Source organism: Zophobas morio, unplaced genomic scaffold (assembly GCF_036711695.1).
Source record: "Zophobas morio isolate AGI-343-1 ecotype UQ-CSIRO unplaced genomic scaffold, CSIRO_AGI_Zmor_V1 ptg000005l, whole genome shotgun sequence".
NCBI lineage: Eukaryota > Metazoa > Arthropoda > Insecta > Coleoptera > Tenebrionidae > Zophobas > Zophobas morio.
This window is the reverse complement of record NW_026972110.1, coordinates 4328112-4354844: the sequence shown is the minus strand read 5'-3', so window position 1 is coordinate 4354844 and position 26733 is coordinate 4328112. Positions and strand designations below refer to the sequence as shown.

The 26733-nt window shown below is 32.4% G+C and overlaps 1 protein-coding gene across 1 annotated transcript in view; it reads right to left on the bottom strand.

The window, feature by feature from the left end:
- LOC135146294 (T-box transcription factor TBX20-like) overlaps positions 1-26024 on the bottom strand; it is an 85312-nt gene extending 59288 nt beyond the window's left edge. The window contains exons 1-2 of the mRNA XM_064078454.1: positions 25628-26024; positions 15306-15636 (exon numbers count right to left, since the gene is read on the bottom strand). Coding sequence (XP_063934524.1) covers positions 15306-15636; positions 25628-26024 — 728 coding nt within the window. The remainder of the gene's footprint in view (positions 1-15305; positions 15637-25627) is intronic.
- Positions 26025-26733: the final 709 nt, after the last annotated feature.

Genomic DNA, 26733 nt, shown 5'->3' with positions numbered 1-26733 from the left:
TGGCCGCACAGTGAAGTTGTACCCAGGAAGACTCTTGTACAGTAAGTACTTTATACTATTACCGGATTATTACTACTGTTAGCGTACAACGTCCAGCCGGCAAGACTAAAAAACGAGACAAGCGAAAAGACACTCACAAATGGGGTTGTACAAATTTTTCAAGGTTTAGTATGGGAAACTTCATGCAACAAGAAGCTGGAACTACTATTAACTAAATTAATACCACCAGACAATAGTTTACAAACCTATGGACATTAAATATTAAATTATAATAACAAAGCATAGCCGCTAATTGTCAAAGTTTCACCGAAATCGTTTGTGTTTTTTAAAACGAAAACCGTTTCTATTTATCAAATCGTAAATGTCTGTAAGCTGGGTTTTTCCAGAACAGTGCCTATACAGTGGAACAGTGTGTGCCGTTGCTTCTCAAGTGAAATTATTCGGAATTATTGTTGTTTTGGTGGATTCGGAAGCGATGTCTCCCTAAGACCCATTTAATTGAATCGGAATCGCAGTTCCGTTTTGTAATTTTTGCGGGAAGTTGTAATAAGGTTGTCTAACAGAGGCGGAAAGCCGAGCGTGATTTGATTTAGAGGGAAACTGAGCCGTAATTAACTACGTAGCTCAGTCGAGAGAATTAGGGAGCCGTTTCCCGACACATTCCCGGAGATACTTCTGCCTCTGAAGAGTATCTAATTCAGATCGGCTCTCGTTTCGGCCGCCCCTCGAGTTGTCTTCATTGATTTCCCTCCTGCTAAAGCTCACTAAATTGCTTTTTCCTCTTCCCCTGCGTTCTTGTAAATACCGGATTCCGTAGGTAATTTATGGTCAAGGTGGAGGCTGCCCCCGCTCAATTAATACCCGATAGATCACCGTGGCCCAACTGCCATTGATTCCTGATCGGCGATTACATAAAAATTTGATACTTGGACGCACAAAGCCAGCACAATAATTCACATGTAGTAGCGACAGCCTGTGTAGGCTGCTGATTATATTTGAAATGTGTACAAATGTAACAAACACGTCGTTTGGGAGGACAGATGTGAACCGGGGACAATAGCAGTAACGAGGTGGCCCATAATATCTCACCATTCTCTCTACTTTCAACCAGTCAGTTTTTAGCGTGATGTGGCGAACAACTTCTGCTTACCTATGTGAACTTGCTTGGTGTACGTCATAATTGGGTATGATAAGACACCCACCGTCGCAGTTGTTAAGCACTTGAAGAAATGCTACATTCCTACGCATAGAAGTTCCTAGTCGCGGTAATACTTGGTATAGGTGATTGGAGAACTAAAACTTTGCTAATAAATTCCAAAACGAACATTTAATATCAGTACGTAACTTTGAATATAGGTAGGTGGGTATTCCATTATGACGAATCCTTCATCAAAAGTTTCCCAAAAGTTATTTCGATTTTAGTTCTGTGTTGTTTTCGGAAAGATATTCTTATTTTAATTGAACAGTGCTACTAAATAACTAAATTATAAGTAAAGAGATGACAGTTCACGAATCGGCAATGTTTGAAAGTTCCATAAGCTGAATTTCAACTTGCACAGTTTTAAACAGTGCCAGTATTACTCGTATGTCCTTTTTTTGTTGACCCTTTAATTCTAGCAGTGTTTGAGATCTTGTAGGAGTATGAATAAAAGACAGGTTCCCAATATAAAAAAATCGTCAGACTGAAATTCACACTGGTCCCAAAAAATGCTTTTGACACGACATGAGTTATTTAATCAACGCACTTAATTCTAGACGTATGAAGGCAAGGCTGCTTATGTGCAGTAAAAACGTAAACAATGAGATAACAATACACTTGTCTTAGTTGCTTCTGAAATGCTTGCTCAAAGATATAAGTTTTAGTTTTTTTTTGTTAACCAATAATCAAATTAATGTACTCGTAGTTTTTCACCTGTTACATAATCAAAGAATTACTCTTAACAACAGTGACGTAAAGTAATCTAGGCAGAACTTGCCTCGCCCATGAAGCACCCACAATTCTGTACGCACGTTAGAGAAAGAATTTGAGGATACTGAAGATTGTGTCTGCGTCATCTATACAATGGGCACTCTTTAAGCTGTGAATTTATAAACAGCAGGTTCAAATATGTAGTAGCTTCTAGCACAAGTTCTAAAATTTCATTCCAGGAATTTTTGTTTTTTTTTACTAGACTCGATTACGTAATAAAAATATCCGTGTTCTTATAACGTAATCTTTGAAGGAGAGGAAACAAAAAAGCTAGTTTAGTTTAGTACTATAAACAAACAATTTCCTGAAATTTCTTCCAATAATGTATATACAACCTCTGCATTTAAGTAGAAACATTTTAAGTTAGTTTACTTTACACAGTAGCGTCTTTTGGATAATGGCTGATAAAATACATATTTTTTATTTTATCAAGCTAAATATCTTTTGGTGTTCACACCTTTGAATTTTGCTAAGTTGTATGTAACACGACATTCTGATTAATGAAATTGTCACCTACACTCCCATTAAGGTGAACCGTTGTTTAGTGGTTAAAGTTTTAATTTAAAATAGTCTATTTAAACCAGAATTCTACTTTCTTCGCTTTGGATCTTTTTATGCACTGTTCATTAGTTAATTTTTTTTTCATGACATGACGGACGCTGGAAAGCTTGACTGACAATTTACTTCGGATAGGAAGTGCTTCACCACAGTTTTTTATCGCCACCCTGTGATATATGTAAAAAATTTCCATCAGTAACGTTGGCAACTACTCCTTTGAAATGTATTACTAAAAACCTAAAGAAAGCTTAAAATTACCTAGACTAAACTTTAGAGAACAATTAAATTACATGCTGTTTTACTATTTGTAAGGACAAATAAAACTTCGATTTGCTTTTCGTGTAGTTTATACGAGCGAAGTATGACGATTTTTTATTGAATCAACAGAAAAAAAAATTGCGTTTTGAAAAAATAATAAATGTATGATAAATAATGACACTAAATGGCTTAAAAACACGGACATATAGGTAAAAAAAAAGTATGTACCTACTACCTAATAATAAGAAAAAATAAATATAAATATAGGTATGTACATAAAAACGGGTTCTTTTAAGAAGTAAGTATTTTAGTTATTTGTACTTTCATCAGTAAATAGGGATAAAATAAGTACATTACTCATGTCACAAAAAGGCAAACAAAATTCATAAATGTTCTAGATATGGTTTTAGACAAAATTTCGCAGTTTTTTCTAAAGCTGGACGATTTGTTGTGGGTCATCTAACATAGATACAGATATCTGGGTATACATCAGGAATTTTTTCCGCAACGCAGACAACGTTTTAAAAAGACTTGCAGCAGCAGCAGCAGGTGTAAGCATTTTTATATGCTTAGTTATATATTATGTAAATGTCAAAAACCAAAATCAACACATGCTCCTTAATGCTTGATTTTAGAGATAAAATTACCGTCTGTGTTGAGAGAATATTTGGCGACGTAGTACTTTATGTTGGAATGTAAAAGTTTCAGTGAAATATGCCACCAGCACACTACCAATGCACATGTTTAACTAGAATCGTGGCTGATATATGTCAGATTATTTCAGTACCAGTTTAAAAAAAAATCGGCTAATAAAATTATATGGTCACTTACGAGTAGCAACGAAACATGTTATCACCAGTTCTGATACATTTAAATTTAGTTATCAATTTATCGAATGTATGCGAAAAAATATCACACGTACCACCTTTCTATATTAAAAAAGAAATAATAGCCTTATAATCATTTTTACCGTTTCAAAAATAATTTACTTTAACGTCTGTTTTTCTCTTCATTCTAAAAATAAAACAACCAATAATAGGTACCTTAGTAATTAAAGAAGAAACTAATAATTTTCGAACTTCAATTATTCTTTTTTTAATTGCTCCGCCAGTGCGTGTTTAATTTAAAGAGTACCTTACAATTTGTTTTTTTTTTGCGATTTAATTTGTGAGGCTTAAGCCGGAAGGTAGAAATTACAGTAAGTTATAATAAGTAATAACGGATGTGTTACGAGTTTGTTGTTTCGTGTTACCAAAAGGAATAAAACTATATAGCTGTGTCCATAATTGGGCTATAAAAAGTGTGTAATAAAAAAGCATAATTTAATGGAATTATTATTGTTGTTTAAGAAATAAATTTATTTGGAAATTGGTATCTAAAAAAAATCAGAATCTACCTTAAGCGAGCGTCGCTGTGGTATGCACCTGTTTTTTATTATCAGCCTTTTAATCTGACATGTGTCATATATCTTTCTACCATTAAGTTCTCATTGTGTAGAGGAAAGAACAGTCTCGGGAGGTTTTACGTTTGAGTTAACACTAGATACGTGTAGAATATCATTATAGATTCGTTAACATATTTTCAACGATTAAAAACGCCACGCCGATTTCAAACCAAACCAAAACACAGAAATGATTATAGGTTCTGTCCTGCGTCGCGTTTATTAGCAAAGATTCATAACAGCGTGTCGACAATAGCACGGCCATTAGTAATTTACATTCAGTATTGTGTTTCGAAATTTATTTCGGTAATGACGCGAAACCTAATCATGACCGCGACTTACGGCTTGGTGCTCCTAAATCAACACGTTGTTTTAACAAAGCCTTTTTTGCCGACCCGCTGAGCTACTTATTTGAAATGTCATTCATGTCAAGTTTTTAAGACTTTGAAATGGATCAGATCCGCTCGGCTTTCAGCCACACAACAAGAAATACAAGGTGGTACACTCTTGAACTTAATAGTTGTTTTCGACGGAGATGTTAAATTGTGCACTTCAACATGCCATGCGTGGACCCGACAACAGTTTTAAACGCTGTGCAAAAGTGAATTTGAAAACAGATATTCCTGATGGCAAATCAAAACTGTTGTAAAAGTTTTAACCCAGCTGCTTTTGTCCAGTGGCGTAATAACACTAATAACCGCACTCAAGGCATTGCCCGAGGCGTTACTCGTCAACAGGTGCACATATCACGAGAGGTTAAAATGTTAAGACTGGTGTTTTAGTAGGTAGTGGGTATACTGTTCTCCCATTCAAAATTTTATATTGGGTTTATCCATGTTTACAAATTAATGCAGTAAAATCAAGAAAATCAAAACCCACCACCGAAAATATAATTTTTTAAACTTCCTCATTTTTTAAATAAGACATTTACATTTACTACATATGAACTAATAAGTAAGAATTTTGAGCATGGGTGAGAAGGTCAGAAGCGGCGTGAAAATATAACAAGGTCTGTAAATTAGTCCTTAAGAAACGCCTAAAACGATAAGATAAGAATATAAACGTGTATAGACAAGCAGTAATGTTAACTAATAACTAAAAGTATTTAAAATTGTAATGGTGATTCAGAAGCAATGATACTATTCTAGTCCACGGAGCGTATTCCTCTAGAAAAGGGTCATTTTTTTTTATTTTTATGTTTATCAATCGTGTTTATGTAATAAGAAAAATTTTTGGAGTTACGAAAACATGGTACCACATTATTAAAATAGTAAGTAATAATGAAAACAATTCAAGATGTGTTTCTTATTCTTTCCGACTTCTAAGCAGCAAAAAATTCCTCTACATGTATATGTGTAATTTCTCCTCCAACAACGATTTGGTTTTTGCACAGGTAGAAGATATACGTGTTACGTAAGTGATGGCTACCGTTGCGAGTCGTAATAACACTAATTTCTTCTCGAAAGTGTTAACAAAAAGTGAGGTATACTGTAATAAATAAGTAGGAAAAAGCGACGAGGTTTAATGATGAAAACCAGTGAGCGGATGCGACGATATACTTTACAATTGGCCGACAGTTGGGACTCACACGCGATCTGATCATCAACTATGCGACATTTGTATAACGCCAACTTGGTATATTTACACCCGGTGAGTCGCTTAGAATAATTGCGGTGCCGACAAAATTACGAGTAATGCCTGGCCACAGGCTTTATTCACGCTTTTTTCGGCCTCGAACGCCAAATTATTCCAATACGTGGCTTTTCCAACACCTTTCTGGAATAGCTGCAGCTGACACCATACTGTATTAATGATAATCTTTCTGCTCGATAGTGCCCTAAAGTGACAAAACAGTATTTCATGGAGCAGGGTAATTTATCAACATGAATATGATATACCTTTACAAAAACGAATGGTGCTGAATATCAACACTATACCAGAATGTTCCAGTGTAATATGAGTGGATTCTCGTATCGTGTATACTATACCACACTAGTGTGTTTTATGTATATTTTTTCTCTAAAGAGACAAGTCCTGGACTGGACGTTTGATTGATCAATAAAACAACAATTTTTCATTTAAAACTTTAAGTACTGTTATTAGTCGATCGTACGGATACAACTTTGTAATTAAAAACATAATTTATAGCTGCAAACCTTAACCAGTTCGAAATATTTCAGAAATTATAAATGTTCGTTAGACGGAAATAGTAAAAATATAGATGGGGCCTCGTAATTACCATTTTTGATATAAGTTTTTTAAAACATTTCACACAAAAATTAAACTTGTGAAAGATAACTCAAATAATTTAGAGTGCATTTTCAGTTTTCCTTCCCGAATGTAACTAAAGAACATGTTGTAACAAGCATTAAAGTCTGTTTAATTTAATGTTTTGTCGACATTTCATAGCTTGTCTTGTGTCTGTCATTTATCCTCAATCTATCTGTTGGTCATTTTATTTAACAAATAATGACCACAAGCATGAAAGTGATTATTGTGATATTTTAGGTATAAATAAATTTGCCATTCCCGCCAAAAAGTTGACAACATGGTACGTAAATCTCCTTTAAAATGGTTTAAAGTTTAATAACATAGGTATTCATTTTAAAGTTTGCTACTCTAACATTTACAGCATCAAATTTTAAATTTTGTTTTAAAATCTACATAAAGGCGTTTTTTGAAATAGATGAGTAAGAGGTAAAACTGTTTCAGGGATTAGAGAAAATTAAAATGTATTCCTTCTCTCTACAAACTACAAAGTCGACGAGGCCATAAAGGAGAACTTTTTCAGGCGATCTGAACTTTGGGTCCTCGGATACTTTTGACCATTTTTTTTAAGTGAAAAAGCCAAAGCCGCCGTTAGGTATTCGAACTCCACCTTTACTGAATATAGTTATGAAACATAAGCGCACCAATTTTGTTCTTAGTATAGAGGTTAGAGGAGCAAAGTAGCATTTTGGTTTTTATCAATTCTGCAAGACGAAAAATATTTTCCAATCTCAAAACCACTTACTTAACCAATAATTTTGTGTATGGTTATGCCTATATATTTTTATTTTTTAGAATCATTTATTGCAGAATACCTCAAAAGGTTTAATGATCCAGGTAATTTAATTATTGGTCAAATTAAAAACGGATTATTTAATTTGCCAAAAATTCTGGAAACACACTAGGTAGGTACCTACTGTTTAATGTATCTAAATTAGGTAATATATTTTCTCTTACAAAAATATTTATTATATTTATGACTATGAACTGAAAATTATGTAAGCGAAATTTTACGGGAATTTCAGTTTTTTAAAACTGTTTACAGATAAGACAAAAATCTATTCTTACTAGAAAAACATTTAATTTCACAAAAATTCGAAGAACAAAGTAACGTTATGAGCATTGCACAGTGTGCATAAACTTAAAATGTTATCCTTGCGAAACATTACTAACTAAATCTGTAATGAAGAATGCAATCTCGTATAAGCGCTAAATTAGTTAAATAATAAAATTTTAAAGATGCTTTTATAAAAAATTGAATATTTTTGTAAAAAATCCAACGTACATTTTGACCAGAAATTCCCTCCATTGTAGTGGAAACTATTCTCACTGTGCCATCAAAAATGGGTATTTCCAGAAAAAAATTGCCACCACGAAAATACGGAAATGTGATTCTGTATCTTTTGCAGTCTTATTTGAATTTTTTTTAATTTCGTTGATAGAGTGATAATAATATAATAATTTGCATAACAATGGACACAGAATATTTAAACACAACACTGTAATTCGGAGAAAACATACGTTTATGTCTTGTGAAGCAGGAAGTGAAGCTTTTCTGCTTAAGATGAGAAGTGTCGTGTTTGTGTAAAAAAAATTAATGTTCTACTACTTGTGAACATGCTCGGTGCAAAAAAAATGAACGTAGGTGTGTATAATAAAGATAACCTAAGCAAAATAAAGTTAATATAAACATACACTTCAGCACTTCTCAATAACTAAACTACTAAATGTGATAGTGATGAAATTAATTTTTCGTAGAAAATAAATTTAATTTTACGCAAATTCTCTCAAGTAATTAACAGATATAGTTTACAAAACAACTTTTCATCTTTATACAGTGTATAGCCTACATGTCAACACATCATTTGTGCTCAGGCAAATATGAAAATTTGAAAAAAAAAATCAAATTATGTTCCGCTGATTTCGTTAGACATTACTAGAACCATCATTCGCAGAAGCATGATTTCTCTCTGATTACATGTAGGTAGATATTGTCTATTTTTGGATCTATCTAAATATTATTTACGTCAAAGTTCGTTACTGAAATAAAAATTCTGAGTTGATTATTATTATTATTACTCTGGTACTTTCATTAAAGAACGGTCATATAAAATAATGGACAAAGAGGTAGCTAAGCGGTCAATATAGTTAGCAGGCAATTAATTCCCAGTATTTAAAACGCAAGAAAATAAATGTTCATATCCCCTATGCTGACAGAAACCCTATCATAAATAGGTAATTTATGCACGCGATAGAGTTTTTTATCAAAATATTTGTTTCTGCGATAATTTAGAACTAATAAAGATGTTATCCTATAATTAAGGCAACAAACATCAACGTAAAATGTCGAATATTATGCGACGTATTTTATCAAAGCAATTAATAGGCAAGTATGCATTTAGTTAAAATACCTATTGATAAACTGTCTACAAAGTATTATCACATTTATTTATTCCAGTTTAACTAATTTTGTCGTATTTATGTTGCTGCCAGGCATACGACGTTTGATCCGTTTTGGTGCCGGTTGCGTGCAGTTTTTCATCATGTATATCCGTTTAACCTTCTTTGTTCATTGTAGGCAGTCATTCAACCGCAAAATTGCTAAATTATTTGCGAACATCGCCGAGAATACAGTTTGTATGCAATACTAAGAAACCATAAAATCGCTACAATGTTTATATGTGTTTAACGAATTTAGGAGCTATTTAGGTTTCAATAGGGCGATTAATTTCTATTGAATTAATCAGCCTCGTAATTGCATTGATTTGATGCTTTAGGCAGATAATGTCGATGTTACAAGTCAATAAATAGAAGCAACCCCAAATCGTGATGAAGTTATGTTGGTACATGAATAGGAACAAGTTGATTGTGATGTAAGCGTGAAGGGTCCACCACCCCCTATTATCACAAACTGCCTACAATGACGCTAATAAATTGGATAAATGTTTTATCGATGATAAATTGTGAGGGAACCTTAGGGAATGTATTACAAGTGCATAAAAACCTAATTACTCGGTGATGTACATCTGAATTAAACGATATAGGAGTATTACATTTTAAAAACAACACACATACAAAACTGAATGCACTGTGATGATATCACTGAATATTTAAAAAATAAAATGTCAGTACATTTTGCAATAAAATGAACAGCTAAATGTCATTTTAGAAAATTGTCAGTGATTATAACAAAAACTTTTCAAAAAAGAACAGAAGCAATAAAGAATCTTATGATAACGTAAGCGCCTAATGCAAAGGATAAATGTCGATGTATGAAATTCTATAGCATTTGACTGTTATTTATCAAAAACCTCTGAAAGCAAATTAATTGTTCGTTCTTGAACTTCTTCCAATTAAATCTGTAGATAGTCACAGGTGTTATGAATTATTTTACATATAAATAACAGGTAGAGATATTTGTTTGGCATTAATTTCAGTAGCCCCCTGAGAACTGTTAAAGTTAAACCAAATGCCAAATGAGTCGCTTCAGTTCTTAAATATTCTAACGGTAAACATTTCAACAGAAAAATTAATATTGTTGAATGTTAAATATCAAGTTGCAGTCCATTTAAACTTTGACGCTCAATTCTTGCATGTCCTGAAACTTTTAACTCCATACTACGTTAAAAGGCATTTTGAAGCAGCAACTTTCTTCCCTGCACCGCGGGAGGGCGTAACGGCCAAGGAGGGCGCAGTCCGCACATGTGCGGTCAGTATTATACATTTAAAGCTAATGCGAAAAATACGGCGTGATCAATAAATACTGTTTGAATAAGTAATCGAATTAACTAATTTTATGAAATTATTCATGTAATGCTATTGCCAAATCTCACCCAAACGCTTAACGCTATCACTTTAAAGTGGCTAACAAAGTTATGTTATGAGTAGGACGTTAATAAAAACCAACAAAAATTTTGATTGAAATTAAACGTCACTCTCAACCACGTCAATTTTGACAACAGGAAGGTGGGGTGCCAGTTCTACCAATTTCAACCAAAATTTGTTTATAACAACTAGAACAGCTAACTACGCTGTATGTTGTCAGTAGATGCTAAACTTCGAATGTTTATGTTTATTACAGACGTATAGATGCTGGTTACAGGATAAGCGGTGGTGGCAGATAAAAAGTATGGATTTGTGTTAAGAGAAAATGAAATTTGACTGATTTTATCTCTTGAAAATAGAGGAGGACAATAATATGAATTAAGTTAAAATGGAGCAATATGTTCTGAATATGTATGTATGTTTTTATAATTATTATTTTATTATTATTGAATATATGGAAGGGGGGACGTGTATTTTAAGTTATAGTTTTTGCAAATTACCACCGGATAGTGGAGATCATAAAAATTAAGCAACAAGGCGACCCTAATCGGATTACAACGTACCAAAAATTATGATACCACCTCTTTTAGCCGGTTGCCGGGCTGTTTACCTAGAAAATCCTAGAAACGATACTCAGAACAGGACTCGTTATTACGTTTCCTACATTTCTAATTAGCTAAACACGTGATTGTAAAGTTGTAAATAAATGTTTTATTATTTTATACTCGAACATTATAATGTTGTTATAATCATTATTAACGCTAAAATTATAAAACCATATTTATATCATTAGTTCTCTGGCGAAGCCAAGAAACCAACGTAATAACAAGGAAGATTTTATTTATGGTAGGGTCTTGGGGCCTACCTCCTTTCTTAACACCTAATTTCGGTGTTCATTTTGCTTAATTTTTATGATCTTCCCTGTCCAGTGCTAGTTTGTAAAAACTATACACCACTATTTCATGCGTAAAGTGAAATCGTAGAATAACATTGCATTTAACTTCAGGAAACAGAAGATTTTAGTAGTTACTTGCAAATTTTTCTTTCACAAAATAAACTAAAAATTTTAATTTTTCTCATGAGAAACGCAAAAATAAACGTTATTGTACGAATCAGTAAGTACGAAGTCTAATTTCATACAGATCAAAATTGTAAACAAACTTGCTTTTTTTAGTTTTCGAAATTTTTTACTTCCCGAGCGTAAGCGAAATAAGTATTATAATCGCGTCCGTCGACCGACTGTCTACTTCTACGTTTTCTCGACCTTTCATGACCCCCACCACAGTACGAAGAAATAAGTCTCCCGTTTCCGTCTGTCTGCCATCCCCGATTTATATTAGACTGATAATCCCCGAAAATACTTTGTACTTATATTATAAATATCATGTAGATGCTAAAACACTAACCAAAATTTGTCTCATCATCAATAATGTGATGACGTCACCTTAAAATTATACATAGTAAATGTGTTTCAAATAGTATAAAATAACATAGTCCTACACATGTAGCTTATGACTCTGTATTAAGTTTTTACCCGAAACGGCCAAATTTTTGGAAAAAAAATCAAAATTATGAAACAACATTTCGCAATTTAATTTTGAATCTACAAAACCAAATGTTTTGAAACCTTGCGGATATTTTATAGTTATGATACGCATGATACATTTTTAATCAAAATATATTTGCTTATACTCTCCAAAAAATTGATGACGTCAACTCAAAATTTTGCAGAATAAATCCTATCTAAAATATCCAAAATATGATACAATTCCATTCATATTTTTGGATTTGCTTATAGAAGCTGACTCAAAAAAAAATTAATGAATGCGGGAATTTATTTCATTGATTTAATCAGGAACTGCAAAACTGAATGCTTTGAAATTTTGGAGATTTTTTAAAGTTATCATAAGCATGGTAATTTTTTTATCAAAGTGTATTTGCTCATCCCTCCTAAAAATTGATAACGTCAACTCAAAATTTTGCCTAATAAATTCTATCTAAAATGTGCAAAATATGATAAGTCTGTACTTCTAATTTATCATTTTGTTTATATTTTTTAGATTTGCTTATACAGAGTGACTCAAAAAAATTAATGAATCAATAAATTTATTTTCTTGAATAAATCAAGAAAGTACTGGGCGAATTGTTGCCAAATTTTGTATTTATATTAGGAATATCATGTAGATGGTAAAACGCTAACCAAAATTTGTCTAATCATCCCCGCCACTACTGTAATGACGTCACTTCAAAATTGTACATAGTAAATTTTTACTCGAAACATCCAGATTTTTGGAAAAAAAAATCAAAAATTTGAAACGACATTTTGCAATTTAATTTGGAATCTGCAAAACCGAAGGCTTTGAAATCTTGCAGATGGTTTACAGTTATGATAAGAATAATATATTTTCAATCAAAATATATTTATTTATCCCCTTCAAAAATTGAAGACGTCATCGTCAGCTCACAAGTTTGTCGAATAAATCCTATCTAACATGTAGAAAAAATGATGAGTGTGTGCTTGTGATTTATCATTTCATTCATATTTTTTGGGTTTGCATATACAGAGTGACTCAAAAAAAATAATGAATGCGCCAAGTTATTTTATTGATTTAATCAGGAACTACAAAACCGAATGCTTTGAAAATTTGGAGATGTTTTAAGGTTATCATAAGCATGGTAAATTTTTGATCAAAATGTATTTGCTCACTCCCCCTAAAAAATTGATGACACCACCCGAAAATTTTGCTGAATAAATCCAAACTAAAATGTACAAAATATGATGAGTCTGCACTTGCGATTTATCATTCCCTTCATATTTTTTGGATTTGCACATACAGGTTGACTCAAAAAAATTAATGAATGCGTAAATTTATGTTACTGATTTGATCAGAAACTACAAAACCGAATGCTTTAAAATTTTGGAGATGTTTTAAAGTGATCATTGGCATGGTAAATGTTTGATCAAAATATATTGGCTTATCCCCCCTGAAAATTTGATAACGCCGCCCCAAAATTTTGCTGAAAAAATCTAAATGTATAAAGTATGATGAGTGTATACTTGTGATCTATATCTATACGGGGTGTCTGAAAAACTTAATGACTGAGGGGGTAATTTCAAGTTGGATTAGCGAAATCGCAAGTGCCGTTGCTATGGTAATTTCGATGACAATTGTTGCGATTCGCGATTTGATTCGTCCTCGCGACTGCTGTCATCGCATCTTCCATGGCAACGAGGACTTGCGAAATCGTAAATCCAACTTGAAATTAGCCCGTGAGGTAATTTATTTTATTGATTAAATCAAGAATTGCAAAACTGAATATGTACTTTGAAATCTTGACGTTGTGAAGTTATTGTAAGCATGTTAAGTTTTTAATCAAAATGTATCTGTTTATCAACCCCAAAAATTTGATTACGTCATCTCAAAATTTTGCCGAATAAATTCTTTCGAAAATGTGCAAAATATGATCAAACTATACTTGTAACTTTTCATTGCATTCATATTTTTTGGATTTGCTTATACAGGGTGACCAAAAAAAATTAATGAATCAGTCAATTTATTAAAGAAGGTGAAACCAGAAGCGAGGAAGTTCTGTCGAAATAACTTTAAATAAAAAATATTGGAAAAGAAATATATTGGAAGGTAGGTACTACTAATTAAAAGATGAAATCTACGCTAATATTTTTTAACAAGATGAGTAAAAAAAATATCAATTTTTTTTTAACTTAATGTGAAAATAGTTATTTTCCTTCAATAGTTGGACTCGAAAAACTTGTAATGTACCTACTAAAAAAGCCGAATTACAAAGATAAAATTTTAACAAAATGTTTACTTGCAAAAAAAAGTAGGTGTCCGAGATGTGAGTTAAAACATGTTAGATTACACACTGTCTTGTTTCATAAAATAAAATCACATACATTTTTTAAAATAGAGTTTAGAATTCCAAAACGGCCACTGAATGTTTACTAGAGTCTTAACTTGTATGTCAAAAAAACCAAAATTATTGATAGATTTTATTTTGCAGTTTTTGTTGTAGAAAACCACAATAGTTAAAGATGATGTAGGAAATATTAAAAACAACAAAAATACGAAGCAGCTGACATTTTAAGTGATTATATCAGGGATGAACAATCAAGTGCTTAGAAAATAGGTGGGTAATAGGTGATGACAAAATCAACACACATGAATTTAAAAACAATGCTCAGAGATGTCATCATTAAGCCCCGATTTCATTAGTTCCTTGGCTGTCAACCCGTCCACTCAGCAGTAAATTATGTAAACTATTCTAAGGGTATTTGCATGTTTGGGGATCCACCGATCATGATTAGCATTATGTCGTAAACAAGTTTTTCACAATTAATTGTATATTTACTATAGTCATTTGACAGCCAAAATAAGTACTTTAATATTGCTTTCTTATATTTATAATATCAAAACAAGTATTATTCTAATCTTCCGGTACGAAAGTCGCACGAAAAACCTTTTACGCAATAACTGGTATTCATTCTTTTATTTGAATTTTAGAAAAAGATGGGAAACATGCACTCTACAACTTTCTTGTATTTTAAATAATGACACAATCATCAAAAATTTGCTTTGGGCACCCATTACCTGGAAGTGTTTTGCCATCATCGATTACAGTATTGAAAGTGCACAAACTGTCTTACACATTTAGTTTAAAAATAATTCCATATGCAAAAAACTTTCATAATAAAGTGCAAACAATTAACTGCCGTTGAAATAATAAACTACTATTAAAAAGAAAAGTCAGCAGGAGACAAATTCAAATTGACTTGCGCACGAGCGACCACTGGCTTTTGCTCGTTGTCATTACACTAACAATGGTTGCATCGTTCCGGAACAAAATCTTTGCTCTTGTTCACGCCACTATACTCCAGTAATTTGCTCAAAGAGCGATTACTTTTATTACACATTTGCTGTGAGAATTCCTTTCCCAAATGTAGGTATCCGAAAAAAAGCCACTTACCTTCCCGTTTTAGTGATGATCATTTCTGTCCCAAGGTCGTGGAATTTGTCCCAAAGGTCTTTGGTTTCTAGATGACACTCAACGTTAAGCAGCTCATCGCAATTACAGGATATTTTTGTCTTGGGAAGGGGTTTCTCTTGAACTATGTCGGGCGATTCTCGGTCTAAATCTGCCGGTTCGGAACCACAGTCCGAAATAGCTGGAGATTGTCGAAGCAATTTGGGCTTAGGTCTCGTTGCTTCGCTATCAGAGCATTCTTCGACGTCAACTTCTATGTCGTCATCCTCTAGAGGATCCTCGATGTCGGGAGAACTTGATCTCGAGATTGCACCTGGAATTTTACCCAAATCAAAAGGCGAATAACGTCAAATTAGTGTTAATTTAATAATGAGAGGTTGTCTCGGGTCTAATACTGTTAATTATACTTTAATACCGTCCATAAAATAAAAATAATTATTATTCATTACTCTCTAGTTTGATTTACAAGCTTTTTATAGGCGTGATGCTGGCAATTTTAAAGAAATATGCAAAAAAATCTCATTATAATTTATAATAATGGTTAGTTTCGATTGAACCGCTTATTAGACATTGAAAACAGTTGGTGATTACGTAGTAATTGGAGTAACAATACAAATTTTGTTTTCTGAAAACCACGCACTGTAGAAAGAAAATTGGAGGATGTAATTGGCACTGGTTTTCTTACAAAATAATTAGATGTATATAATAACAACAAGTTAATCGTAGTTCATTGATCATCTCGATGTAACTGCGGCAAAAACAACATTTTTTTCTTTCTTTATTTTAATTAAGTTAAGCGGTTCTCAAACCATCAAAGTTTAACGTGCAGTTAAACGCCATTGAATTTTATGTCACTTACGTATTGTAATTTTTTTGAAAGATAAACTGAGTTACAAATTTTATTTTCAAAGCAGTCTACGTCGCACACGATGACAAATTTTTAACATAGTTTAACTAACTGTATACTTTCAAATCATTAGCAGATTAAAACTGCAAGATGTTGCAATTTTGATATGCATAGTGAAACAACTTTGTAGTTTATTTATTTATCGTATAATATCAGTGGTAAATTTGAAGTAACAGCATACCTACTTGTTGTTAGTACAATTGAGTTGATACACGAAGCTGCCAATGTTTTTAAAGAAACTGATTTTGGTAATCGAGTCCGTCGATCGACTCTACTTTTACCTTTTCTCGATTTTTCATGACACCTACATTATGAAGAAATAGGTCTCCCGTTTCCGTCTGTCTGTCTGTTCGTCTGTCTGTCCGTCTGTCTGCCGTCCCGGATTTTTATTAGACAGATAATCGCCGAAAGTACTGCATCGCTAGTTGACAAATTTTGTATTTATATTAGGAATATCATATAGATGGTAAAACGCTAACCAAAATTTGTCTACCAATGAAATTGTATAAAATAACATAGTCCTACACATGTAGTTTATGACGCCGTGTTATGTTTTTACCCGAAACGTCGAGATTTTTGGAAAAAAAAATCAAAATTATAAAACAACATTTTGCAATTTAATTTTGAATCTGCAAAATCGAATGCTTTGAAATCTGGCAGATGTTTTAAAGTTATGATAAGCATGATAAATTTTTAAGAAAAATATATTTACTTATCCCCTCCAAAAAATTGATGACGTCAACTCAAAATTTTTCAAAAAAATTAATGAATGCGTGAAATTATTTTAATAAGGAACTGCAAAACCGAACATCTTGAAATTTTGGAAATGTTTTAAAGTTATCATAAGCATTGTATATTTTTAATTAAATTTGTATTTACTCATCCCTCCTAAAAAAAATCCAAGTTGATATAGTACGTGTCCTTCCAAAAATGTTACTGACGTCATCACAAAATTGTGTAAAGAAAAAATTCAACTCGAAAATGCTGGATGTTTCATTGTATTTCAGAAGGGAGGGCAGTTCTGTTGAAACAACTTTCGACCAATTTTTTTTATTTCTGTTTGGAGTTCTTTAATAATACAAACACTTTTTTATCTAATAGTAACAGAAGAATCACGTTAACTTATCTCACAGTAAGCCAAAAACACACTGATGGTAAAAAAGGGAAAAAATGACACAAAAATCTGTCTCGAACTTTTTTTAAATTCTTAAAATTTGTTGTACCTAATAGTTGTGCTATTTTAAAATATTGCATCTATAATTGTTTGCAGTAAAAAAGAACATTTTTGTTATAATTTATTGCTATAGACTGTTATCAAATAAACGCTTTCTAGAAATGTTTTGACGTCATACACAAGCAGGTACTTATCGATTACGAATAGAAATGTTAAACATTTTTTTTAATGTTCATTTATTTATTTTGGAAAATAAATTTAAAGAGGTGGAAACGAAATTTAGGTTATATATTTTCATACCAATATGGCAAAGGTACACAAAATGACTTTTAATAATGGTCCGCTGTTTTGTTAGGACGATCACTTACAAACAACGTGTACAAAATCTCGTAATTATTGTTTACTTAATCATGCATTACGCACTAAAAGATATATAAACATAAAACAACAATTACAACTTGACAGCACTATCAAATTAAACAAAATATAATCATTATGTGAGCTGTCGTTAACGTCAATATTTTACATCCCGTATTATTTTTATTCAGTATATCAGAAGTTTAATGATAAAGAAAGTTAAGATTTGGTCAAGTGTGAGTAAACTTCTTTAATTTTCATTAAGTTTTTGTGGCCCTCCGTCTGATTTTATATGTTGGCCCACAAATTCTTGTGGGAAACAGGCCCGTAAAATGATTTTGCGAGTATACTAGACGCAAACGTTTAGTGCGTTTATGGCTTCACACCAATTTCACTGCCGTTATAATTCAATAGAGGCCGTCACAGCCGAATGCCTTAAACCCGCTTATTGGTAACAGTGAAAACCCACCTGAAAAGATCTTTTCTGCTAAAAGCACAGGGTAGTACTGTCGGGCATCCGTGACTTGTGGTATGGTTTGTATTTGCTAATTTTTATGAAGGGTCAGCTGTAAAGTACTTTAAACGTCAAAGCCAGAACCGCACTAAATGTTTGCATCTAGTGTACTCGTGTTATATCGCCTCGACTAGCATCTTGGCTCCGCATTGTCACTCATATACTCACAAAAATGCACTGCCTTCAATTTGTGCCCCAAATAACTATTATAGTCATTTGAAGTAACAGGAAAAAACCGAACAAACATTTTACAAAATTAAATTTGTAATAACTTAATATATACTTTGGTGATCCATTTAGATTGTTTTGCTTTTATAATAAGTATGAATAAATTTGATAGGTAAGTGTAAATTTTACACTGTGAAAAATAAAAAAGCAGAAATAAAGTTAAAGAAATAATGAGTAAAACACTAAAACTTTAAAAGAATAAAGACTTTCATTTTGTTTCTGTTATTAAAACGGTGTTCTTCTCTTGGTGAAAACAAAGACTCAAGTTTTGGAAAATAACATAAGTCATCATTATTAACTTAACGTTAACAAACATGTGTGATAATATAAATTTAATTTCCTTAATTTGAAATAAATAACTTAGGAATCTTCTACGATTTCTGCGAGGATAATATATATCACCCCTCTAACACCAAATATAGAATAACACAAAAATTGTTGACGCATTTCGGCAACCACGTTGGCATTATCTAGATAGTACTATAGTATCGACCATAGTATAGGTTAATATTGTCTAGATAATACCAACGTGGTTGGTGAAACGCGTTCACAATGTTTGTAATACTGTATTTTGGGGATACAGGGGTGGATAATAAAGGTTGTACTATAAGTACTAATTTAGACAAATATTCTTTATAGCTGGCCCTCATCGAGGACAAAAATCTCTTCATATATTTTCAAGAAATATTGAAACTAATATAATGTTATATAATAAATTTTGCACGCGATAAAAAACCAAACCAAATTATTTATAAAACCTTCGTGCATATTTATTTACTGTACACGCAAAGTGCAGTTGCATCGGTGTTGAATAAATACAGTCAAAGTTTATAGTGCAACTGCAGAATATCAGCAACTTGTTATTTCACCAGTTTTTTCGTGCACGGTGTTTAAAAATGTTTACTCTTTAGTCATTATTTATATGACTAGGTGTATATGTGTGTGTTTTTAGATGTATTCACAATCTGACCAATCAGTTTCTCAAGTCAAAATTCAAGATTAGGGAATGCTTATGCTTATAACACAGCATCATGATCTTTTTATAAAACAAAATAGGAGTAAAAGAAAATGATGGCAGAACAACAACTCTCCAACATTTATACTGATTACAGAGTAATGCGAAATTTTGTTATCTACGTCAAATTTTTGCACAATGGTTTTTTTGTTTTAAATGTACCTATACCTATACATGTTTGCTCGCCAATTTGAATAATGATGTGTACACTAAAAACGTTACTCTGTAGTGTCCAAGTATTTCGCTTTTCTGAAAACATTTTTGAATAAAAATGTCAATTACTTATGCAGATTTTTTAAATGTAATACCTGAGATGTAAAGTAAATGATAGTAAAGCATAGTAAGTAACTTAAAAATATGAAGAAAAGGCAGATATTTAATTATATGTAATTTAATATTAGTTTTACTACGAAATAAAATTGAATGGACTGAATAAAAAACACTATGCCCACATAAAAGTCTTATCATTTTACCAGTGATACCAGTAAAATTTATAAATACACATAAATCAATTAGGAACAATTTATTATTTCTGTAATTTTTGCATCAGTAGTTGACAACAACTATAACATTATTTAAAAATAAAATAACATTAAAGTTACTTTTTACATTATAAACAACACAATAAAAACTTTTAGAGATTAACCAGCTACTTTGTAAACTGTTCTATATTACTCAAGCTTAGATTCGAAATTTCGCCGTAGCCAAAAATTAAAATATCGATAAAACATGTAAACGAAAAAAATGTGCCTTTCTCAATGAGATATCGACAACTACTTATTTTCCGCCACTTCTCGACTTACCTAAGTGTGTCTAAAGTTGATTAAATTAATAACTAACAGATAAAATACTTAATACATAGGTACTTTTCATCATACTCGTACTACGCGCAAATACGTAACCAGTGTCCACCAAGTTGCGCGCGCGAATGATCATTAATAATTTATAAAACAACAGAAGAATCTATTATCGATAAATAATGATAATAATGGATACACAAACAAATAATTTTTTCAAAAAGCGCTTCTAATTTAATTTGGAATTGGCTGTATTCACATGAATGTACAAAAAACTTAAATATTCTTATATATTCAACCACAACTGAAGAAAACAGATTTTGAAATTGAACACTTAGTTCAAAATTCCGGCAACAATAAATAGGTACGTGACCTTATTAAACTGTAGCGACATATTGCAATATACCGTTGATATATTTTTGCGAGATGTCAACATTTACACAGAATGTTTTTGAAACTCATGTCTTGTTTGTTATTTCTAGCTTTTCGCTTCTCAATTTATAAGGTTGTATAATCCATATTACCGTAAACGTTTTGACAGTATCATTATACAAATAATATTTATTATCATCTTTGGTAGGTACATGTATATTATTACATTAATGACATATTGCTCCATTGTGTAGTCTAATTTATGGATTAGTCCAAATTTTGCATTCGATAGCTACAAAAATATCAAACATATTTTTGCATGTAACATAATAATCATGTTGTTATTGTAGACTAGTAGTAGACAATTATTGAATCGTGATTTCATTTTATGGTTGTGGATAAGTGTTAAATTTTCTTCATTTTGTAAGGTTGTACTTACTACTAGTAGGTACTTAAAATTATATCAAAATTTTCACCTTCGAAGCGGCTGTCATAAATGCATTTATATCGTGTGGAAAAAACCGATTTACAGTTAGTAATAAAAAAATAATACATTTTTTATACAAGTGTTCATAGTTTTTTAGTAAACACTTAAAGCATAAATAATATATACATAATATAGGTAAGTATTAAGCAGATCAGTTTCAAAAACTCGAAAAAAATATTGCTGTTTGCCTTCCCTTAAAACTTTATGATATAGCCTTTTCAAAATAACTGGTGTATCAGTGATCAGTTGTCAAAAAGAACCTTTCCTCAGTTGCAAATTTTCAGTCCTCTATGATGATATATGATTAAATGGTGCGTTGTCTCCACATTGTGCAGATTCACAATCATGTTGGTAGTGCAATAAATAGCTATCCCTAGTGATGCACTGAAATTTTACATTATACCTACTTAGTATGTTATTATTATATGTCGTTTAATAAGATTTTCTATTGTAGCACGAGTTATTTGAGGCACGAAGAGTGAAGCGAGGAGTAGATATGTACTCCAAAGGAAAGGGTTTTACAATATGTCTTATTAAACGAGTACAGTATGCCATTTTTCTTCTCCCGTTATTTTATAAAAAAAAAATCTGGTCACAATTATTAGTAGGGTTTTTTGCACATGATCAAAAAACATCTGACATCTGTCTGAAATTTAAACACAAATTCATTCAGTAGTAGTTTATAAAATGACTTAAAAAATCTAACAAAAGTAGGTTTGACGGGTGATACTTGACGGACCATTCGTGACGGTTTTGAAAACGTGGTACCAACATTGCAAATCAAAATACCTCAGAAACAGTTTCACAATGAATCTATTTTAAATGCAAAGTAGAAAAAATATCTTGCACTTTATCAGGTACGAAGAGAAAAAGTTAACTTTACTTGCTATATAGGTACCTGTAGTTTGGACGTAAAGTATGATGTTGGTTAACTTTAAAATGCAAACAAAATTTGTGCATATATGTAAGAACAAATATATGATAGATATAATTTTTGTTGGGAAGTTATAGTGTCACAAAAGTAAAAGCATAAATATAGAGGGACATTTTGTAAAAGTACCTAAATATATGGCTTAACGTTATTACTAACGTGTGGGAGAAAATTTTTCACCGTAGTGGTAGTAAATGTAACTTTTGTCTTTACTTTCAATGAAATTCACCCACAATATCCCTCTAAAGAAAACTCAAATAAACATTTTCCGAAAACTCACAAATTACGATAGTTACAAAAAATGAATATTGTTACGTATTTAATAAAATCGTAAGTAATACAGTGAAGCTCCTTCCCCACTGGAGCAGCTCTGATGATGTAAGAATGTAGGAACAAGCATTTGAAGTAAGACTTTAGTAATCGCGAAATCACGTTATGAACTTTTTGATGAGATACATGTATTTTTTCATTAGTAGATAGTGTAGTAGGTACTTGTCTGTGAGTCGCGAATTCGTTTTTCTCTAACAAAGTCAATAATAATAATAATAATGAAATTCGACCAAGGTTAATAATGGAAGTGAAGTTGATCATTATTGACCAAGGTCTATAAAAAAGATTGAGGTTATATATATAATATACTATAATGCTCTTATAATTTTTTAATACATACTTTTTTGACAAATGAAAATTGGCAGTTAACAAATATTTGAAATTACTTTCACGAGGGATTTAAATATGCTAACTGCCATAGTAGCATCTCGGGAGAGGTACATAGTTCACTGTTAGATATATTTCCTAAAAAATTAATCAAATTAATTGAAAATTTGAAATTGCAAACCTCATTACAAACCAGCGTTTAAAACGTCGAAAAATAATGACGGCAAACATCAAAGCCTAGTTAGGTGATCTCAGTAATGTTGTTAATCTTAATAATTTGATTGAATCTGCGTTTTATAGTTCGCTACTAGTGAAAAAAATAGGTATGTAGACCACGGTAGTGAAGACAATTGTACATCTTTCAACTCTCGACGCTTCGCGTCTCGAGCTATAGATAATCTGAGTTCGGTCTATAATGATTGTCTTCACTACCTTGACGAAAAATATACTGTTATTCTAATGTTAGTACAAAGTAACAATGCGATCATAACGACTTGGTAAATGAAAGAAATATTTTGGACACATCCTCTGTAAGCACTTCCAAAGATGACTACAATATCATTTGAGAAATATACCTACTTACAATAAATTTTGGAACTAAATCTGCTCTTTTCTTACATCTCACACACCTAAAGACGAGGGAGACTTTTTTATAAGGAATAAACAATTCTGGTTACAATCGATTTAACATCAGCACGATAATCTTAAGATACACTTAAAATTTTAAAGTAAGCGTTCCGGTAGTTATGGAGGATATCTATTTAAGATATTTCCGGCAAACCCCAGACAAACAGAAATACAAGATTTGCCTTTTTGCATTCTACTTTACTTATAAAAGAGCAAGAAATATGAAATATCGGTTGTCAAATTAAAATTTTAATAAATATCTTAACACAAAAAAATATATTTCAAATATATATAGTTGAGCTGTGATTTAGGTGAGACTGAAATCATACCTAGTGATATTCTTTATATTTTTTAATACAAAACAAATTGCGAATAATTAAACTTTTAAGAGTTTCTAGAGCCTGGTGTATTGTTATCGATATTAGTTTTTTTTGTCATAGGTGGTGTCCTGCTAAATAATTCTGTTCAAGTTTTTCAAATTTTCAACAATGTTCGGACCCGAATCGTCTAAATGCTTTCCCTTGATATCGTAAATCTTCTTTATAGATATCATGCATAGGTAAATCATACCAAACAAAACAACTAAAAACAAGACAACAGACTTCCGCACCCAGGTGTCTGTCAAAGTGGCTAACGATTTTTGACAAATACAAGAATACCTTGATGTTTGTGTAATTTCTTACACTTATATTATTAGATATATACTTTTTAAAGGAAATTTGATATTTTGGACTTCGACGGTGTCTATTGCAGCATATTATTGTGTAAGTTTAGGTAATTTGTGGCAATCCCTTTTTGTCTACTGTTATCAGTTAAATCAAAAATGTGTTTAACCAATCAACTTATACCTACCTACCTATACCTAAGCCAAAATTTAAAATATTCTGCTCGCAAAATTTACTGCGACATTGAGGTCATATTTTATATAGGTATGTAAGTTTATTATCTTTCTATTAGAGTAGAACTATAAGCATATGACGGCGCCCTACTTTTAAGGCCGAGTTAAAATGTATTATAGACATTATCAATTTTCTTTTCAGTATGTAGTTTTGTCGAACTGAAAGCAACTGCGTACTTACAATAGCATTAATTATTCCTTTCTTTATTATACACTGTTCTCTTATATTATTACAGGAAAGAATTTACCTATATTGAGAAAAAATTAACATAAATATAACCTGTATTTGCGTTATGTAGAAAATCATTCTTTTATTAAATGTTTACAAAACTCAGTAGTCAGTAGTAAGAATACTCATAGAAGGTACGTTCCATATATCAGTAAATAATCAATTTTGTTAAGATTTAAAATATTTAATATTCGTTACAGCAACAACAAGTAGGTAGGTATTTTATTTTCTAACAAAATTGTTTCACATTCCTGTTAAACACTTTTAAATTGGTACATAAATATTCCGCCAAGTTTGTATACCTAATACTACAAAAGTGACACCTGCTTCTGTACGCTGTAGTCTGATTGCAAAATATACACCAAAATAAGTTTTTTCACCAGCTGGGAATAGATATCTGGTATTAACAAAAAGAAAGTATCATTACTTTTGTAGCAGAAAAAAAATATGGAGAATTAGCTAAAACAAACACACAACGAAATTTAATTTTGCCAAGTTTATTAAAATTTTTCTCTGCTAAAATAATTGTAAGTTCTGATTTGATGCTAACGGTGGCAGCACTTGTTATCAATGTCTTAAGCAAAGCTTCTTACCGTGGGTACTATGTAACATGATACAATGGTGGAAGTTCCAGCAGATTCGTAGTCATTTGAAGAATCTTTGAAGGATGTAATAATACTGTACTGTCGTACTTCCGAAAATGTTGATATTGCAGTATCTATATCGGCACATACGACATTTTTAAATTCTAAATGTTGAAGTACAACGGTATTTACTTAATTAAAATATTTAATAGAATGATATCGTTCTTTGTGGCAAATTAAAAAAAAAGGACTGTTGGATATTTCACAAATCTTAACGTTGTCGACGTTAACACAATGTTTAAACTACGTCATTTTTGCTACTAAGGTAATTTTATGTTTCAAATTTTACTAGAAGTAGTAATCCACTTGTGGAAACTACGCTTGATGTTAATTGAAGAGAAACTTTTTTACTATAGCCTGTACTTTGACCGGACATGCGATTTTATGTTCATGGAGGACTCAATTACGCATTATCTTGATAACACGATATAGGCAGCGCTATATAATTTACTCATGCTGTTACTGACCGTCGCCTTGCAGGTCTCTGGCGTCGGCGTCCGGCGGCGCAACGGCTCCCCTCGCCATGATAGCGGCAATCGAAAAGTCAGTGGCGCGCGTCTTCGCCGTGGGCACGAGTAACCCAGCGGCTGCACTTTCCTCGGGCATCGCACCGAGAAGCATCACAAAACACTGACAAGTCACAGTCACAAAGAAACCCACAGAACCGCCAGTCAGCACATGTCCAGCATAACTGGTACCCACTATGAGACTGACTGGTCGGGGCCGGGGACCCGTGGCGCTGCGAAAGTGGGCGGGGCCGAAGGGGCGGAGCTTAGGGAGGCGTGGAGGGTCGTGTGTGTGGTCTGCTATCAGTTTCGCGTGACTTGAGCTATCAATCAGGGGCTGTGGTAGCGGTGGCGACATAGTCTGTAGACAGGCCACTTGATATCACTCCCCGGATTCCCTGCCCGTCCTGGGCCACCCACCGGTCACCGACGGCGATCGCCAAACCGGCCATTGCTGCCTATTAGATATATCATGTACTCTACTCATTCATAGTGCTGCGGCTGTTCATCCCGGTTCTTGGGTTGCGTATGCGTTGCTCGCTCGCGACTTAACGTCTGTCTCACGCACGTCAATTATTACTCATCTTGTCAGAGGCGCTTCGCCGCCGACTGACGTTTTGAATGGCGCGGCACCATCTTCAGATTTTATGCAGTCGGCAATTGAAATATTCCGCAACTCGATGCAGCCGGTTTTTTGGTATTACAAAATTAATAAAATGTATACCTACCTGTAACGGGTGTTCAGTTGAAAAAGTCGTCAAGGTGGCGTTGTTTTTTTGATAAAAGAAAACGTAACGAACAACATATGTGTTTTATTAATCCATATTATTGTGTCTTTGTTCAGTTTATTTAATTTTTGCATCCGTTTATCCAAATTCTTAAAAAAAAAACAGTTGTTTTCACAACTAATTATAGCAACAATTTCACTCTTGGCAATGGCAAGAGTGAAATTATATTTTTGCTTAAGAGTTACTACCGAAATGGTGTTAAAACTGATAGCGAATGGATTTCGTATTAGGTGCAGACCTGTGTATGAAGGAATTTCAAAACGAATTTCCAAAGGTTGC